Source organism: Oncorhynchus mykiss, chromosome Y (genome assembly GCF_013265735.2).
Source record: "Oncorhynchus mykiss isolate Arlee chromosome Y, USDA_OmykA_1.1, whole genome shotgun sequence".
Lineage (NCBI taxonomy): Eukaryota > Metazoa > Chordata > Actinopteri > Salmoniformes > Salmonidae > Oncorhynchus > Oncorhynchus mykiss.
This window is the reverse complement of record NC_048593.1, coordinates 10,974,043-10,993,372: the sequence shown is the minus strand read 5'-3', so window position 1 is coordinate 10,993,372 and position 19,330 is coordinate 10,974,043. Positions and strand designations below refer to the sequence as shown.

The 19,330-nt window shown below is 42.2% G+C and overlaps 1 protein-coding gene across 1 annotated transcript in view; it reads right to left on the bottom strand.

The window, feature by feature from the left end:
* LOC110509607 (G protein-coupled receptor kinase 5) overlaps positions 1-18,931 on the bottom strand; it is a 28,789-nt gene extending 9,858 nt beyond the window's left edge. The window contains exons 1-7 of the mRNA XM_021590598.2: positions 18,501-18,931; positions 5,264-5,353; positions 1,293-1,405; positions 764-841; positions 582-679; positions 320-412; positions 148-211 (exon numbers count right to left, since the gene is read on the bottom strand). Of these exons, the coding sequence (XP_021446273.2) occupies positions 148-211; positions 320-412; positions 582-679; positions 764-841; positions 1,293-1,405; positions 5,264-5,353; positions 18,501-18,552 (588 nt within the window). The 5' untranslated portion in view covers positions 18,553-18,931. The remainder of the gene's footprint in view (positions 1-147; positions 212-319; positions 413-581; positions 680-763; positions 842-1,292; positions 1,406-5,263; positions 5,354-18,500) is intronic.
* Positions 18,932-19,330: the final 399 nt, after the last annotated feature.

The following is a 19,330-nucleotide window of genomic DNA, read 5'->3' as shown; positions in this document are numbered from 1 at the left end:
GGGGAGGCGGAGATTGTATGAGCTGAATCCTCATGATCAAAATTGTAGTTAATAATTTGCATCTCAAGTTGGATTTGGGCTCTATCTTTTCAGTTTTGATTTCTCTCCAAAACTTTGTGAAAAGAAGTGTAGTGAAAGAAGCCTAACCTCCCCGAAGCCTCCCTTGCCCAGCATCCTGTACTGTCTGAAGGTGTGTTTGGTAACGGGTTGTCTGGTGGGAGAGAAATACCCAGTTAGTGGCTGGGTGTCAAGCACGTGGGGACATATCTCACTTAGTTTGATTACTCAGTCAAACACACACCCGTCCATATGCACTGACCTCTCTACCATCTTCCACTGCAGAAAACGCTCAAAGTACATGCTCTGCAGGTACTGAAGGAAGGGGGCACCACTCAGGAACTCATGGAGGTCACTGTGATCACACAGTGAGAGAAGGGTGAATTACTTCGCAGCACACACATTCACATTCACTCATGCGTGGGGTAAGAGTGGAGGGAAGGGTGAGAGCAACATGGGGAAGGTTGGAGTAAGAGGGAGGTCAGTGTTTAGAGATCTGTGGTTAGGATAAGGGTCAGACTCACTCTGTGCAGTCAATGAAGATGTCTCTACCGTGCCTCACCTCCAGACTCTCTCTGCACCTCTTACCATAGCTCTCCACAACCTGTACACACTCAGACGACTGGCAGGAGAACATACACAGTTATTTAGCACAAATCTAAAGTGAGAAATCAACCTTTAGTGTGTGTGTGTGAAGAGACGGTACCTGTCTACTGAGGAACCTGTTAATGATTTGCATGCCAAAACTCTTCCTATCTTCATCTGATTGCACCTCATACTCCCCCTGTAAAAATTCAAAGACATCTGTACTTGTGATTCCTGTTTTGTCAACATGATTTTTGAAGATCCCCGTCTAGTATCTGTCACTGATTGCTTGATCGTTCTTCATGAACGACCCAGGTCACTAAATCTCAGCATTCCATTGAATCCAGGCCAATAAGGAAATACAGAGAGATCTGAATAACAAAGTTATTTATAACCCAGTAGACATAAGACGTCTTCTGCATACTGTAACATACTTTACGTTTCTAACAAAGTTATCATATTAGAACTCTTTCCTGGCCGTGCGCCCAAAACACACCCCTTTCGGAAATATGGCATCACTTTGCTATGACGCAGGTCTTTCAGCAGAGTGTACTTTAACATCAGCTCGCAGCATTCAGTCGGACCATCTCCCCCAAAATGGACCATACCACCTCCTTTATAGTGAATAAGGCCTATATAGTGGATCGTACCATTTTGTCCAGTAGGGAGTTGCAGTGCCGTAGCTCAGGTTTGCTCTGACAGAAGAGACAGAATAGTTTTCTTCCAATAGGCTGCTTCACACACAGACTGGAGTAGTCTCTCGCTGAAACAAACACATTACAAACATACAGTATTACACATACAAAACTTGCACTCACACACGCACATAGACACACATACACACCAGGGTTGTGCTCAATTCATAATTGCATTGAGAATGCGTCATAAGTCCTTTTGAATTGAAGTAGTAAACATGATACAGAATTTCAATTGAAATTGGTATTAAAGGCAATAGAACTGAATTCAGTGAAATTAATTGAAATTCAAATGCCTCTTCTATTGTATATTAGCTGTAGTCTATACAAATATACATTTTGTACATAAAACATCAAACATACACTTAGGTTGGAGTCATTAAAACTCGTTTTTCAACCACTCCACAAATTTCTTGTTAAACAAACTATAGTTTTGGCAAGTCGGTTAGGACATCTACTTTGTACGAGTTATTTTTCCAACAATTGCTTACAGACACATTATTTCACTTATAATTCACTGTATCACAATTCCAGTGGGTCAGAAGTTACACTAAGTTGACTGTGCCTTTAACCTGTTAGATCTCTAGGGGCGCTATTTCATTTTTGGATAAAAAACGTTCCCGTTTTAAGCGCGATATTTTGTCACGAAAAGATGCTCGACTATGCATATTCTTGACAGTTTTGGAAAGAAAACACTCTGAAGTTTCAGAATCTGCAAAGATTTTGTCTGTAAGTGCCCCAGAACTCATTCTACAGGCGAAACCAAGATGATGCATCAACCAGGAATTAGCAGAATTTCTGAAGCTCTGTTTTCCATTGTCTCCTTATATGGCTGTGATTGCGCAAGGAATGAGCCTACACTTTCTGTCGTTCGCCCAAGGTCTTAGCAGCATTGTGACGTATTTGTAGGCATATCATTGGAAGATTGACCATAAGAGACTACATTTTCCAAGTGTCCGCCTGGTGTCCTGCGTGGAATTCGGTGCGCAATTGCCAGCTGCTAGTACTTTTCCATTTGATATAGGGGAGAAACCATGTGTCCAAGAACGATGTATCAATGAAGAGATATGTGAAAAACACCTTGATGATTGATTCTAAACAACGTTTGCCGTGTTTTCAGTCGATATTATGGAGTTAATTTGGAAAAAAGTTAGTGTTTTGAGGACTGAATTTTCTGATTTTTTTTGGTAGCCAAATGTGATGTATAAAACGGAGCTATTTCTAATACACAAATAATCTTTTTGGAAAAACTGAGCATCTGCTATCTAACTGAGAGTATCCTCATTGAAAACATCAGAAGTTCTTCAAAGGTAAATGATTTTATTTGAAGGCTTTTATGTTTTTGTTAATGTTGCGTGCTGGATGCTAACGCTAAATGCTAACGCTAAATGCTAACGCTAAATGCTAACGCTAAATGCTAACTACTTTTACACAAATTATTGTTTTCCTATGGTTGAGAAGCATATTTTGAAAATCTGAGATGACAGTGTTGTTTACAAAAGGCTAAGCTTGAGAGATGGCATATTTATTTCATTTCATTTGCGATTTTCATGAATAGTTAACGTTGTGTTATGCTAATGAGCTTGCTGATAGATTTACACAATCCTGGATACAGGGGTTTTTTCATAGCTAAACGTGACGCAGAAAATGGAGCGATTTGTCCTAAACAAATAATCTTTCAGGAAAAACTGAACATTTGCTATCTGAGAGTCTCCTCATTGAAAACATCTGAAGTTCTTCAAAGGTAAATGATTTTATTTGAATGCTTTTCTGTTTTTTTGTGTAAATGTTGCCAGCTGAATGCTAATGCTAAATGCTACGTTAGCCATCAATACTGTTACACAAATGCTTGTTTTGCAATGGTTGAGAAGCATATTTTGAAAATCTGAGATGACAGTGTTGTTAACAAAAGGCTAAGCTTGAGAGCTAGCATATTTATTTCATTTCATTTGCGATTTTCATGAATAGTTAACGTTGCGTTATGGTAATGAGCTTGAGTCTGTATTCACGATCCCGGATCCGGGATGGGGAGATCAGAAAGGTTAAACAGCTTGGAAAATTCCAGAAAATTATGTTACGGCTTTAGAAGCTTCTGATAGGCTAATTGTAGGTGTACCTGTGGATGTATTCCAAGGCCTACCTTCAAACTCAGTGCCTCTTTGCTTGACATCATGGGAAAATCAAAATAAATCAGCCAAGACCTCAGAAAAAATATTGTAGACTTCCACAAGTCTGGTTCATTCTTGGGAGCAATTTCCAAACACCTGAAGGTACCACGTTCATCTGTACAAACAATAGTACGCATGTATAAACACCATGGGACCATGCAGCCGTCATGCCGCTCAGGAAGGAGACGCGTTCTGTCTCCTAGAGATGAACGTACTTTGGTGTAAAAAGTGCAAATCAATCCCAGAACAACAGCAAATGACCTTGTGAACATGCTGGAGGAAACAGCTACAAAAGTATCTATATCCACAGTAAAACGAGTCCTATATCGACATAACCGGAAAGGCTGCTCAGCAAGGAAGAAGCCACTGCTCCAAAACTGCCATAAAAAAAGCCAGACTACGGTTTGCAACTGCACATGTGGACAAATATCATACTTTTTGGAGAAATTTCTTCTGGTCTGATGAAACAAAAATAGAACTGTTTGGTCATAATGACCATCGTTATGTTTGGAGGAAAAAGGGGGTGGCTTGCAAGCCGAAGAACAACATCCCACCGTGAAGCACGGGGGTGGCAGCATCATGTTGTGGGGGTGCTTTGCTGCAGGAGGGACTGGTGCACTTCACAAAATAGATGGCATCATGTGGAATTAAAATTATGTGGATATATTGAAGCGACATCTCAAGACATCAGTCGGGAAGTTAAAGCTTGGTCGCAAATGGGTCTTCCAAATGGACAATGACCCCATAGTGGCAAAATGGCTTAAGGACAACAAAGTTAAGGTATTGGAGTGGTCATCACAAAGCCCTGACCTCAATCCCATAGAACATTTGTGGGCGGAACTGACAAAGCGTGTGCGAGCAAGGAGGCCTACAAACCTGACTCAGTTACACCAGCTCTGTCAGGAGGACTGGGCCAAAATTCACTCAACTTATTGTGGGAAGCTTGTGAAAGGCTACCCGAAACGTTTGACCCAAGTTAAACAATTTAAAGGCAATGCTACAAAATACTAATTGAGTTTAAGTTTAACTTCTGACTCACTGGGAAAGTGATGAAATAAATAAAAGCTGAAATAAATAATTCTGACATTTTACATTCTTAAAATAAAGTGGTGAACCTAACTGACCTAAGACAGGGAATTTGTAATAGGATTAAATGTCAGGAATTGTGAAAAACTGAGTTTAAATGTATTTGGCTAAGGTGTATATAAACCTTCCGACTTCAACTGTACATGCATATGAAATATTGTTGATACAATAGATTTTCAGGACAAAACCTTAAAATGTATGATCAAGGAAAACAAAACCTGTATGTGGATATTCTAAGTTATTATATTTCAGTAATCACTTACATTTAGTTCAATATGGGAAAAATAATACATTTCCCAGAATGCATTCGTTTAACCCTCAAGTTGACCCTGAGGCCTTACATTTATTTTTCAAACAAATGAAATGGTTGGTGGAAATATAATTGGCTATTAAGTTTCAAAGAGCATATTAATTTTTTTTATAGAGAAAAGTTATATATTCTTTGTTATCTGGAAGTGTGACCTGTCGGATTCAATGAAACTCTCATGTTCAACGATAGAGTGGAATTTCTTTGAATTGAACCAAATTAAATTCTACTTCCTGACATTCAAATTCTACATCCTGTTGGGTGTGGTCAATTCAATTCAAATTTCAACTCATGAGTTGAATGGGAGTCAATTCCCACAGCCCTGACACACACACACGCACACACACAAACAAACACACACTGACCGATGGTGTTACCCAGCTCCATACACTGGCTTATGTGAGGGAAGCGCAGCATCCTTCTCCATTTCCAACTCCTGCCTTTTCCTCCTCCACCTGGAGAGAGATGCAACAGGGTAGGGAAGAATGAGAAGACATTTGATTTTACAGCTGAGCTGTCATAGTATACTGTTTTTCTTACCCAAAAGCATGTTAGTTTATTCAACCCTTTGGGTTATGTATTGTGTGTGATATGTTAACAGGGGGATTCAGAAATAAAATAAATAGATAAACAATATCGGCAGTAAGACCAAAACATCTCACATTTGATAACTGGACAGATTCAGGCTTCTAGTTGAGTAGTTACAACCTTAACCTGAAGGTCTTTGCTCTGTTTACCTTTTCGTTCATCTCAACACACTGGAAATAGATTACTATCAGTCTGTCAACAACAGCCTTTGTTCCAGTGTGTGTGTGTGTGTGTGTGTGTGTGTGTGTAGTTTCCTTGTCAATCAGGTTCCAGCCCTGGCATCCATCCATTCCAAAAGAGAGATCTATAAATAGGTCTAGGAGCAGGAACAAAGCCTATGGGTCCACATACAGTAGCACTGCATCCTACACACACACACACATTTGTTTTACAATCCTTGCGGGGACCAAACCATTGATTCCCATTCAAAATTCTATTTTCCCTAACCTTAACCCTAATTCTAACACTAATTGTAAACCAAACCCTAAACCTAACCCCTAAGCCTAAAATAGCCTTTTTCTTTGTGGGGACCAGCAAAATGACCCCACTTGTCTGAAAATTCTAGTCCCCACAAGGATAGTAAAACCAAAAAAACACACTCACAGTGCAACCTGTTTTGTGACCTCACGCAAAATCCCAACATTAATGTCTCACAGAATGGAAAAACAAAATATAAAGTCATGTTTTGATGTGTGTGCCTACCACAGGAGGTTGGTGGCACCTTAATTGGGGAGGACAGGCTCGTGGTAATGAGCCATCCTCCCTTCAGCAGCCTCCACTGGTGTCTACAGTACCCCTTGGGGAGGGTATACCCCAAAAAAGCGGATGTTGGAGAAGAAGCAAATAAGAAGCGTTATGTATGTTACATGAAATAGACACACTTTTTGGGGCAGACTGAACTAATTAGCAAAAGTCTGAGTTCGTAGACCTTAGGTCAAAACATGCATGGTCAGTTGGAAGGAAAGGCTTGGTTGAACACAAAAACAATAATACAAAGAAACGTGCCATTTCCATTAGTACTTTAACAGAGGAAAAACAACCGTTGTGGATGTTTACAGAGTCTGAAATAGACATTTGAATCTTAAACATTTCTTTATAAAAATCTATCACAACACATTTGTTGTCATTTGGAATGTTTTTTAAAAGTCCCGTAGAAAGCATAGTATATTAGGATTGCATACTTAACATGTACCCTGGATAATAGACTGCCAGGCACCACACCCTAATAGGTCCTTTTTTTCTCTTGATGTATTTAAAAATGTACCTTTACCAGTTAAATAAAATATTTAAAAAATATTTAAATGTTTCTGAAATATTGTAACAAAGCATGCAAATAAGACCATAGACGTGCCTATACTGCCAATCCACTTTTCCGGACACTGGATGATGTCAGAATATTTTGCTTGCATTTGAAAAGGACACTTATCTTTCTATCTAAAAAAAAACAGTACTGCCATACATGACAAATGTATTTCAGCATATATTCTCCAAGAGAATCTTAGCTAGAACCCGTCGTTTTCAAGATATCAACAATTGCCTCAGTAAAAGTCTGAAGAACATGGTGCATTCGGAAAGTATTCAGACTCCTTGACTTTTTCCACATTTTGTTATGATGTTGGAGTGGGGGACTGTCCTGTCCCAGTATTCTGCCCCGGACCTCAAGTTACATCCCTGCGCCGCCTTGTCCCATCGCCTCTATGCCATTGGGAGGAACTACGATGTGGGGAATCGTGAGCTCCTCACGGTTGGAGGAGTGGAGGCACTGGCTGGAAGAGGGTGGAACATCCATTCATTGTTTGGACCGACTACAAGAACCTGGATTATCTCCTCCCCGCCAAGCGTCTCAATTCCAGGCAAGCTAGTGGCGCCCTGCTTTTCTCCCGGTTCAACTTCTCCCTCTAATACCGACTGGGATCCAAGAATGCCAAGCCGGATGCTCTGTCACGCTGCTATAGCCCCACGGCTACAACCCCGGAACCCGAGACCATCCTTCCCACCTCGTGCCTGGCGATTGCGTTCAGCTGGGGAATAGGGAAGCAGGTTCGTGAGGCTCAGCATTCCCAGCAGAACCCTGGGGGGAGGCCCAGATAACCGGATGTTTGATCCTGACGTGGTCCGCTCCTCGGTCCTGGAGTGGTCCGCTCCTCGGTCCTGACGTGGTCCGCTCCTCGGTCCTGGAGTGGTCCGCTCCTCGGTCCTGGAGTGGTCCGCTCCGCGGTCCTGGAGTGGTCCGCTCCTCGGTCCTGACGTGGTCCGCTCCTCGGTCCTGGAGTGGTCCGCTCCTCGGTCCTGACCCGGGCTCCCGTCAAACCCTGGCCTTTGTGCGACAACGCTTTTAGTGGCCCTGACGTCTCTGCATTCGTCGCTGCATGCACGATCTGTGCGCAGAACAAGACTCCTCGGCAAGCTCCGGCTGGTTACCTTCAACCTCAGCCTGTCCCTCACTGTCCCTGGTCTCGCATATCCCTGGACTTTGTCACGGGTCTCCCCCCGTCTGATGGCAACATCGCCATTCTGACAGTAGTGGACCGGTTTTCCAGAACTGCCCACTTCATTCCTCTCCCCAAGCTACCCTCTGCCAAAGAGACGGCCCACCTCATGGTGCAGCACATCTTCCGGATCCATGGACTCCCATTGGACATGGTCTCCGACTGGGTAGGCCGTCATTGTAAATAAGAATTTGTTCTTAACTGACTTGCATAGTTTAATAAATGTTAAATAAAAAATATATAATAATCTCTTCACTGCCTGGACCTCCGCCAACCCCACCACCTGGAGCCAGCAACTAGTGTGGGTCGAATACGCCTGCAACACCTTTCCTTGCTCTGCCACGGGTCTCTTGCCCTTTGAGTGTTCCTTGGGTTATCAAACCCCGCTCTTCCCTGAGCAAGAGCGGGTGGAGTCCCGCAAGCTTTCCCCTCGGGTTTATCGGTCCTTTCCCCATCTCCAAGGTCATTAGCCCCTCTGCTGTTCGTCTTCGGTTGCCCCGTACCCTCCTTACACATCCAACTTTTCATGTGTCTAGAATCCCCCGCTAGGGACATCCTGGACCCAGGCCTCATCACTGATTTCCAACACCGGCACCCCGGTCAACCACTCATGTGCCCAGGTAGAACGCCAGGTGGCGCCCCTAAAGGGGGGTTACTGTCACACCCTGATCTGTTACACCTGTCTTTGTGCTTGTCTCCACCCCCCCTCCAGGTGTCGCCCATCTTCCCATTATCCCCAGTGTATTTACACCTGTGTTCTCTGTTTGTCTGTTGCCAGTTTGTTTTGTTCGTGTAGCCTACCAGCATGTTTACCCTTGCTCTTGTCCGTTTCTAGTTCCTGTTTTCCCGGTTTGACCATTCCGCCTGCCCTGACCATGAGCCTTTTGACCATGCCGTTCTGTACCTTTTCACACCACACTGGATTATTGACCTCTGCCCGCCCTGACTCTGAGACTGCCTGCCGTTCTGTACCTTTTGGACTCTGATCGGGATTACTGACCTCAGCCTGCCCTTGACCTGTTGTTTTGCCTGCCCCCTGTTCTAGTAATACACTTTTGTTACTTCGACACTGTCTGCATCTGGATCTCCCCTAAAACATGATATGTTTAACAATTATTTTGGTTACTACATGACTCCATATGTGTTATTTCATAGTTTTGATGTCTTCACTATTATTCTACAATGTAGATAATAGTAAAATAAAGAAAAACCCTTGAATAAGTAGCTGTATCCAAGCGTTTGCACTGCAATCTCCCACAGAGCAGGGAGTAGCCTGTACCCAATGGCGACGTATTATTCAGCGTCATGTTTAACTAAAAACCATTGGACATAAACATTACACAACAACTTGGAAATCACAAATTCAACAATGAGTGCTGAGGCGCCACCGCAGCCCCGGGTTTGATCCCAGGGTGTGTCTCAGCCGGCTGTGACCCAGAGACCCATGAGGCGGCGCACAATTGGCCCAGCGTTGTCCGGGTTAGGAGAGGGTTTGGTTGGCCGGGATTTCTTTGTCTCATCATGCTCTAGCGACTGCTTGTGGCGGGCCAGTGGCCTGCAAGCTGACTTTGGTCGTCAGTTCGACAGTGTTCCTTCCAACACATTGGTGCGGCTGGCTTCCGGGTTAAGTGAGCAGTGTGTCAAGAAGAAATCCGTAGGGGAGTTGCAGCGATAAGACAAGTTCATAACTACCACTTGGATATAAAAAAAGGGGGGTAATGCCATGGGCCAGAAAAGTTTGAATACATTGGCCATGCTGTCAGTCCAGCATGACTTCTGCCGCGTTCAAAACAACTGGAAACTCGCAACTGGGAAATCTCAGACTTCAGTGAGTTCAAGACAACTGGGAACTCGGATAAAACTAGCTCAGTTGGGAAAATACGGGAAATAATTTTGAACAGTCATCCAACTCGGAATTCCAAGTCAGGATTTCGGGCCTCTGTCTAGAGCCCACAAGAAGGACCGCCGCGCCAACTTCCTGTTCAAGTGAAGCACAACCGAAAACCAAAATATACAAAATAATACAAGTGGGTTCAAAACCCGTCGCACACCAGAACATATCTTGCACATAGTTTACAAAGAAACAATCACCGACAAGGACAATGAGGGGGAACAGAGGGTTAAATACACAACATGTAATGTATGCGATTGGAACCAGGTGTGATACAAGACAAGACAAAACCAAAGGAAAATGAAAAGAGGATCAGCGATGGCTAGAAGGTCGGCGACTTCGAACGCTGCCCGAACAAGGAGAAGGACCAACTTCGGCAGAAGTCGGACAACAACACAACAAGGTGAGTCCAAAAATGTATTGTATGCTGCTGCATAAATTATGTAATATGCCAGGGAAATATGTATACTGAAAGTAATACTGAGTGTATGTTGTGTAGTAAACTGTTAATAGCCCAAGTGCCTCACCCTAATAGTTTGGTCCCTTTCCTACCTCATAATTTGGCCTACTGTTCTGACTGTTGTAACTGTTAAGATGCACTGAAGAACACGTTTTACATTCTCCAAACCATTTGTGCTATTTCGTTTTGTTTTTTTTTGCGTTTTGTGTAACTTATTTTTTAACTTATTGTGTACATAAATGTTGCTGGTACCGTCTCTTATAACTGAAAAGAACTTCTGGACATCAGAAAAGTGATTACTCATCGCGGACTGGAAGAAACCTTTTCTTTTAACGAGTCCAACGAGAATGAAATCCTGCATTCACTGGAACAGGCCCAGATCCATGCCTTTTGCGTGAAGAAAAGATGGCGGAAAAGGGGACGCAGATCGGGGATCCTTCTGAGAACCCGGAGGCGAACGAGTAAACTCCCAATGCCTTCCATTCTTCTTGCTAATGTGCAATCATTGGAAAATAAAATTGATGACCTAATTTTAAGATTATATAAAAAAAAATATATAGAGCTAGCGGGATTTCCCATGCACCGGCAGAACAGAGACGCTACCTCTGGTAAGACGAGGGGTGTGTGACCATAATTCTGTCCTCCTGATTCTTGCTTACAAGAAAGCAGGAAGTACCAGTGACTCGGTCAATACGGAAGTGGTCAGATGCTACACTACAGGACTGTTTTGCTAGCACAGACTGGAATATGTTCCAGGATTCATCCAATGGCATTGAGGAATACACCACCTCAGTCATCGGCTTCATCAATATGTGCATCGATGACGTCGTCCCCACAGTAACTGTACGTACATATCCCAACCAGAAGCCATGGATTACAGGCAACATCCGCATCGAGCTAAAGGCTAGAGCTGCCGCTTTCAAGGAGTGGGAGACTAATCCGGATGCTTATAAGAAATCCCGCTATGGCTTCAGATGAACCATCAAACAAGCAAAGCGTCAATACAGGATCAAGATTGAATCCTACTACACCAGCTCTGACACTCGTTGGATGTGGCAGGCCTTGAAAACTATTACGGACTACAAAGGGAAACCCAGACGCGAGCTGCCCAGTGATGCGAGCCTACCAGACGAGCTAAATGCCTTTTATGCTTGCTTCGAGGCAAGCAACACTGAAGCATGCACGAGAGCACCAGCTGTTCTGGATGACTGTGTGATAATGCTCTCGGTAGCCGATGTGAACAAAACCTTTAAACAGGTCAACATTCACAAAGCCGCTGGGCCAGACGAATTACCAGGACGTGTACTCAAAGCATGCGCGGACCAACTGTCAAGTGTCTTCACTGACATTTTCAACCTCTCCCTGACCGATCTGTAATACCTACATGTTTCAAGCAGACCACCATAGTCCCTGTGCCCAAGGAAGCGAAGGTAACCTGCCTTAATGATTACTGCCCCGTAGCACTCACGTCGGTAGCCATGAAGTGCTTTGAAAGGCTGGTCATGGCTTACAACAACAACATCCTCCCGGACACCCTAGACCCACTCCTATTTGCATACCACCCCAATAGATCCACATATGACACAATCTCAATCGCACTCCACACTGCCCTATCTCACCTGGACAAAAGGAACACCTATGTGAGAATGCTGTTCATTCATTCCAGTTCTCTGCTGCCAATGACTGGAACGAACTACAAAAATCTCAGAAACTGGAAACACTTATCTCCCTCACTAGCTTTAAGCACCAGCTGTCAGAGCAGCTCACATATTACTGCACCTGTACATAGTCCATCTATAATTTAGTCCAAACAACTACCTCTTCCCCTACTGTATTTATTTAATTAATTTGCTCTTTTGCACCCCATTATTTCTACTTTGCACATTCTTCCACTGCAAATCTACCATTCTAGTGTTTTACTTGCTATATGGTATTTACTTCGCCACCATGGCCTTTTTTTGCCTTTACTTCCCTTATCTCACCTCATTTGCTCACATTGTATATATACTTATTTTTCTATTCTATTATTGACTGTATGTTTGTTTTACTCCATGTGTAACTCTGTGCTGTTGTATGTGTCGAACTGCTTTGCTTTATCTTGGCCAGGTTGCAATTGTAAATGAGAACTTGTTCTCAACTTGCTGGTTAAATTATTTATCCTTTATTTAACTAGGCAAGTAAGTTAAGAACACATTCTTATTTTCAATGGCGGCCTAGGAACGGTGAGTTAACTGCCTTGTTCATGGGCATAATGACAGATTTTTACCTTGTCAGCTCGGGGATTCAATCTTTCAACCTTACAGTTAACTAGTTCAACGCTTTAACCACCTGATTACATTGCACTCCACGAGGAGACTGCCCATTACGCGAATGCAGTAAGAAGCCAAGGTAAGTTGCTAGCTAGCATTAAACTTATCTTATAAAAAACAATCAATCAATCATAATCACAAGTTAACTAACTACACATGGTTGATGATATTACTAGTTTATCTAGCGTGTCCTGCGTTGCATACAATTGATGCGGTGCGTATTCGCGAAAAAGGACTGTCTTGCTCCAATGTGTACCTAACCATAAACATCAATGCCTTTCTTAAAATCAATACACAAGTATATATTTTTAATCCTGCATATTTAGTTAATATTGCCTGCTAACCTGGCTCGTTGCGAACTCTGTGAAGACTATTTCTTCCTAACAAAGACAGCCAATTTCGACAAACACGGGATGATTTAACAAAAGCGCATTTGCGAAAAAAGCACAATCGTTGCACGACTGTACCTAACCATAAACATCAATGCCTTTCTTAAAATCAATACACAGAAGTATATATTTTTAAACCTGCATATTTTGCTAATAGAAATCCAGGTTAGCAGGCAATATTAACCAGGTAAAATTGTGTCACTTCTCTTGAGTGCATTGCACGCAGAGTCAGGGTATATGCAACAGTTTGGGCCGCCTAATTTTGCGTAATTATGACATAACATTGAAGGTTGTGCAATGTAACAGGAATATTTAGACTTATGGATGCCACCCGTTAGATAAAATACAGAACGGTTCCGTATTTCACTGAAAGAATAAACGTCTTGTTTTCGAGATGATAGTTTCCGGATTCGACCATATTAATGACATAAGGCTCATATTTCTGTGTGTTAATATGTTATAATTAAGTCTATGATTTGATAGAGCAGTCTGACTGAGCGATGGTAAGCACCAGCAGGCTCATAAGCATTCATTCAAACAGCACTTTCGTGCGTTTTGCCAGCAACTCGTCGCTGTGCTTCAAGCATTGAGCTGTTTATGACTTCAAGCCTATCAACTCCCGAGATTAGGGTGGTGTAACCGATGTGAAATGGCTAGCTAGTTAGCGGGGTGCGCGCTAATAGCGTTTCAAACATCACTCGCTCTGAGACTTGAAGTGGTTGTTCCCCTTGCTCTGCAAGGGCCGCGGCTTTTGTGGAGCGATGGGTAACGCTGCTTCGAGGGTGGCTGTTGTCGATGTGTTCCTGGTTCGAGCCCAGGGAGGGGCGAGGAGAGGGACGGAAGCTATACGGTTACACTGGCAATACTAAAGTGCCTATAAGAACATCCAATAGTTAAAGGTATATGAAATACAAATCGTATAGAGAGAAATTGTCCTATAATAACTACAACCTAAAACTTCTTACCTGGGAATATTGAAGACTCCTGTTAAAAGGAACCACCAGCTTTCATATGTTCTCATGTAATGAGCAAGGAACGTAAACGTAAGCTTTCTTACATGGCACATATTGCACTTTTACTTTCTTCTCCAACACTTTGTTTTTGTATTATTTAAACCAAATTGAACATATTTCATTTTATTTGAGGCTAAATTGATTTTATTGATGTATTATATCAAGTTAAAATAAGTGTTCATTCAGTATTGTTGTAATTGTCATTATTACAAATATATATATATTTTTTAAATCGGCCGATTAATCGGTATCGGCTTTTTTGGTCCTCCAATAATCGGTATCGGCATTGAAAAATCATAATCGGTCGACCTCTAGCAGAGGGTAGTGCGAATGGGGCCAAGCATCCTGCTATCCAGGACCTATATAATAGGGCAGAGGAAAGCCCATAAAATTGTCAGAGACTCCAATCACCCAAGTTATAGACTGTTTTCTCTGCTACCACACTGCAAGCGGTACCAGAGGGCCAAGTCTAGGACCAAAAGGCTCCTCAACAGCTTCTACCCCCACACCATTAGACTGCTGAACAAATCACAAAAATAGCCATCGGACAATTTACATTGACCCCCCCACCCCCTTTTCTAGACTGCTGCTACTCGCTGTTGTTTGTTATCTATGTATAGTCTGTCACGCCCTGACCTTAGAGATCCTTTAAATTCTCTATTTGGTAGGTCAGGGTGTGACGAGGGTGGGAAAACTATGTTTATATTTCTTTCTTGGCCGAGTATGGTTCCCAATCAGAGGCAGCTGTCTATCGTCGTTGTCTCTGATTGGGAATCATACTACGGCAGCCCTTTTTCCCACCTTCTGTTGTGGGATCTTGTCTTTGTGTGTTGCATGTGTTTGCACTCCTAGCTTTACGTTTGTTGAGTTGTTTATTGTTTTTGGTGGAACATTTAAAATTAAAAGAAAATGTACGCCTTCCACGCTGCACCTTGGTCTTCCTTTAACGACAAGCGTTACATAGTCACTTAGCCCCCACCTACACATTGACTCTGTACCGGTGACCCCTGTATATAGCCTCGTTATTGCTATTCTTATTGTGTTACTTTTTATTATAACATTTTATTTTAGTCTACTTGGTAAATATTTTCTTCTTGAACTGCACTGTTGGTTAAGGGCTTGTAAGTAAGAATTTCACAGTAAAGTCTACACTTGTTGTATTCGGCGCATGTGGCAAATAAAGTTTGATTTAATTTGACTTGATGGTGCCCATGTAGCCTATAGCCTGTTTTAGAGAAATGTAATCATTGAATATTGTAAGAGCTTTCATTGTCTGCTTATATGCCCCCAAGCCATAAGACTGCTGAAAAATTAATCAAATGACCACCTGGAGTATTTACATTGACCCCCCCCATTTGTTTTTACACCACTGCTACTCGCTGGTGCTTGGTGGGGAAAACAAACCAAAAATGTGGGATGCATGCCAACAAAGCCACTACACAAAACAACACAACACAACACTAAACAATACATTAATTGCACTATAACGGTGACAAACGGGGCCCACAAACTGTTAGGGCCTACATAAAACTGGCCAAGCAGCAGAGTCCCAACAGCAGTCCCAGCACCTTACTGCTGCTACACCTGGCTATCAACAGAGCCTTGTCTGGCAGCGAAACAGTTCATTCAGCCTCATTTACTGCCTTTAAAAAAAACATAGCTGATATGGCTGACTTGCTGAAACAAATGTGCTTTCTACTGACAATTGAGATGTACAAACTATGGCATAAGGGGACGACAAGCAGATAAGAGGCAATCCGTAATTTCGATTAAGACATTCATGAGCGAGCGACGACGGACGTAGTCAATATAACTATTTGTTCAGCACTTTTGAAATGTACAGCGATAGAATTCAGAACATGGGCCGTTCTTACAGTGTTCTCCCTGTACAACAGGTCAGAACCGTACGATAAATAAAGGGGGCCTATAAACAGACACTGAAAGCTCTTACAATATTCGATGATTACATTTCTCTAAAACATGTTATAGGCTACATGTGCACCACCAAGTTAGAACAGTAGGTGAAATTAAGAGGTGAAAATAGACTAAATTATTAGGGTGAGGCACATTGAACGCCGTTTGGGTCTTTGTGTGTCGAAAAGGATACACGTCATATAACACGATTTGACGCGTTAAATAAGCTTTTCATTTGACAGGCCAAATAACACAATTATATTATAGAAGGTTGTGTACAAGCCAAACGCCACCACTACTATCAGTAGCACTGTCAAAGCAGCACACCGGCCACAAACGATGTGTTTACAATACCGCGTTGGTGAAAACAGACCAAATTATTAGGGTGAGGCACACATGGGCTTACTAACAGCTTACTACACAACATACACTTAGTATTACTTTCTTAACTACGGGATACATATCTCTCTGGCATCCTACATACTTTGTCCTTTGACAGCTCTTTGGTCTTGGCCATAGTGGAGTTTGGAGTGTGACTGTTTGAGGTTGTGGACAGGTGTCTTTTATACTGATAACAAGTTCAAACAGGTGCCATTAATACAGGTAACGAGTGGAGGACAGAGGAGCCTCTTTTCTTAAAGAAGAAGTTACAGGTCTGTGAGAGCCAGAAATCTTGCTTGTTTGTAGGTGACCAAATACTTATTTACCACCATAATTTGCAAATAAATTCATAAAAAATCCTACAATGTGATTTTCTGGATTTCTTTTCTCTCATTTTGTATGTCATAATTGAAGTATACCTATGATGAAAATTACAGGCCTCTCGTCTTTTTAAGTGGGAGAACTTGCACAATTGGTGGCTGACTAAATACTTTTTTGCCCCACTGTAGCTTCCGTCCCTCTCCTCGCTCCTCCCTTTGCTTGAACCAGCAACACAATGACAACTAGCGCACGTTAACTAGCTAGCCATTTCACTTCGGTTACACGAGCCTCATCTTGGGAGTTGATAAGCTTGAAGTCATAAACAGCGCAATGCTTGACGCACAACGAAGAGCTGCTGTCAAAACGCACTAAAGTGCTGTTTGAATGAATGTTTACGCGCCTGCTTCTGCCTACCACCGCTCAGTCAGATACTTAGATACTTGTATGCCCAGTCAGATTATATGCAACGCAGGACACGCTAGATAATATCTAGTAATATCATCAACCATGTGTAGTTAACTAGTGATTATGATTGATTGTTTTTTATAAGATAAGTTTAATGCTAGCTAGCAACTTACCTTGGCTTCGTTATTGCGTTGGACTAGTTAACTGTAAGGTTGCAAGATTGGATCCCCCGAGCTGACAAGGTGAAAATCTGTTGTTCTGCCCCTGAACAAGGCAGTTAACCCACCGTTACTAGTCTGTCATTGAAAATAAGAATGTGTTCTTAACTGACTTGCCTAGTTAAATAAAGGTTTGTTTTTTAAAAGAAATGTTAAAAAATCAAATCAAACTTTGTCACATGCGCCAAATACAAAAACTGTAGACCTTACCGTGAAAGTCTTACTTACAAGTAGAGGTCGACCGATTAATCGGAATGGCCGATTAATTAGGGCCGATTTCAAGTTTTCATAACAATCGGAAATCGGTATTTTTGGGCGCCGATTTGCCGATTGTTATGAAAACTTGAAATCGGCCCTAATTAATCGGCCATTCCGATTCATCGGCTTTTGTATTTGGCGCATGTGACAAAGTTTGATTTGATTTATTCTACGGTTCTGACTTGGTGGACAGGGAGAAAAATGTAAGAACTGTCCATATTCTAGAACTGTCCATATTCTGAGTTCTGTCACTGTACATTTCAAAAGTTCTGGTCAAATAGTTACGTTGACTACGTCTGTCCTACCTTGCTCATTATAATGGCTTAATTCGAAATTATGGATGGCCTCTTTTCCACTTGTCGTTCCCTTATGCCAGGGTTTGTACATCTGAATTGTCAGTAGAAACCACATTTGTTTAAACAAGTAATCCATATCAGCTATGTTTTTTTTTTTTTTAAGGCAGTGTAATGAGTCTGAATGAACTGTTTCGCTGCCAGACAAGGCTCCTTCACTTCATCATGTTGAAAAGAAAACTCTGCTGTTGGGACAGCTTTATGCAGGCCCTAACAGTTTGTGGTCACCTTTATAGTGCATTGAATGTATTGTTTAGTGTTGTGTAGTGGCTTTGCTGGCAAAAAAAAAGACGTTTTTCATTTACCCCACCAAGATGTACATGCTAAAATCGTCACTGCCTGTAGCCTACTGTAACCCCCCTACTCATATGTGGCAACACAGCATTGTAACAGAGGTGTAAATAGGCTATGTTTTTCTAAACTTCTTAAACGAATATACTGTACAACTAACTGTAGACGCATCATTACTGACTTTCATGGTTAAATAAAACGAACGCATAAAGACAGACATGTTGACAAGTGACAACTAGAAGAACAAATGTTTTCCCGAAGAAAATGTTTCCTTGCTTCTATATGGTGATGGAAGAAGTCGTTTTTCCTATATCTTTCTTACCTTCCCTGGCACTGATGAGTGCGCTGTTTGCCGCCATACTATCTATTTCCATTGTTGCAGAGTGATGCGGACTGGAACAACTTTCGTTTTTCTCTCCTTTACCTTATTCAAACCATCCGTCTGCAATGACAGATTTAACTACCATCCATTCTACTGATGACGCGCATAGCCTGGTTCTCGTTCTCATGCGGAGATAGATTCCATAAAATGGGAAAGTGTTTCTTAACCAAATACCGATCTAAAAACGCAGTAGCCTAGCCTACCCTACCCTAACATAAACTTGTTTATCAAAAGTGGGATAAAGTAGGCTAGGCTAAAGCGTTCGATCTGTCAGAGCTTAGGCCTAGAGTAACCGACCAAACGAATACAGGTGCGCCCAGGTGCACCGGCAGCGGCATCACAGGTAGGGTACAAAGGGTGGGGTAAGTGCCTCCCCCCGTAAATCACATTAAGACCACAAGATGTCACCAAATTCTTTCCCCAACAATTTCCCTGGCTGCCACTGCTCTGGCTCAACACAACTTTTCCTCTGTTTCATCACAACTTTTATAGATATTTATATAATGATTTTTTAAATATACCAATAGAAAAGCATTAAGATAAGTAATCCACTTTTAGCTAATTTACACAGCATTTTATGTTATATAGCTAGCTATGTTTTTAAGAGGGAACTTTTCAATTGGCATCTCTCCCCCTGTTTTCAGTCACAGGTGGGGGGCTGGATTAAGCTTGAGCAGTGCAGAAGGTGGGCTCATGAGTTGTGCTCCAATTTGACTGGGGATAGCTTTATTTGTGACCTAGGATGGTGCAATAGCAGAGCATAAGAGAGT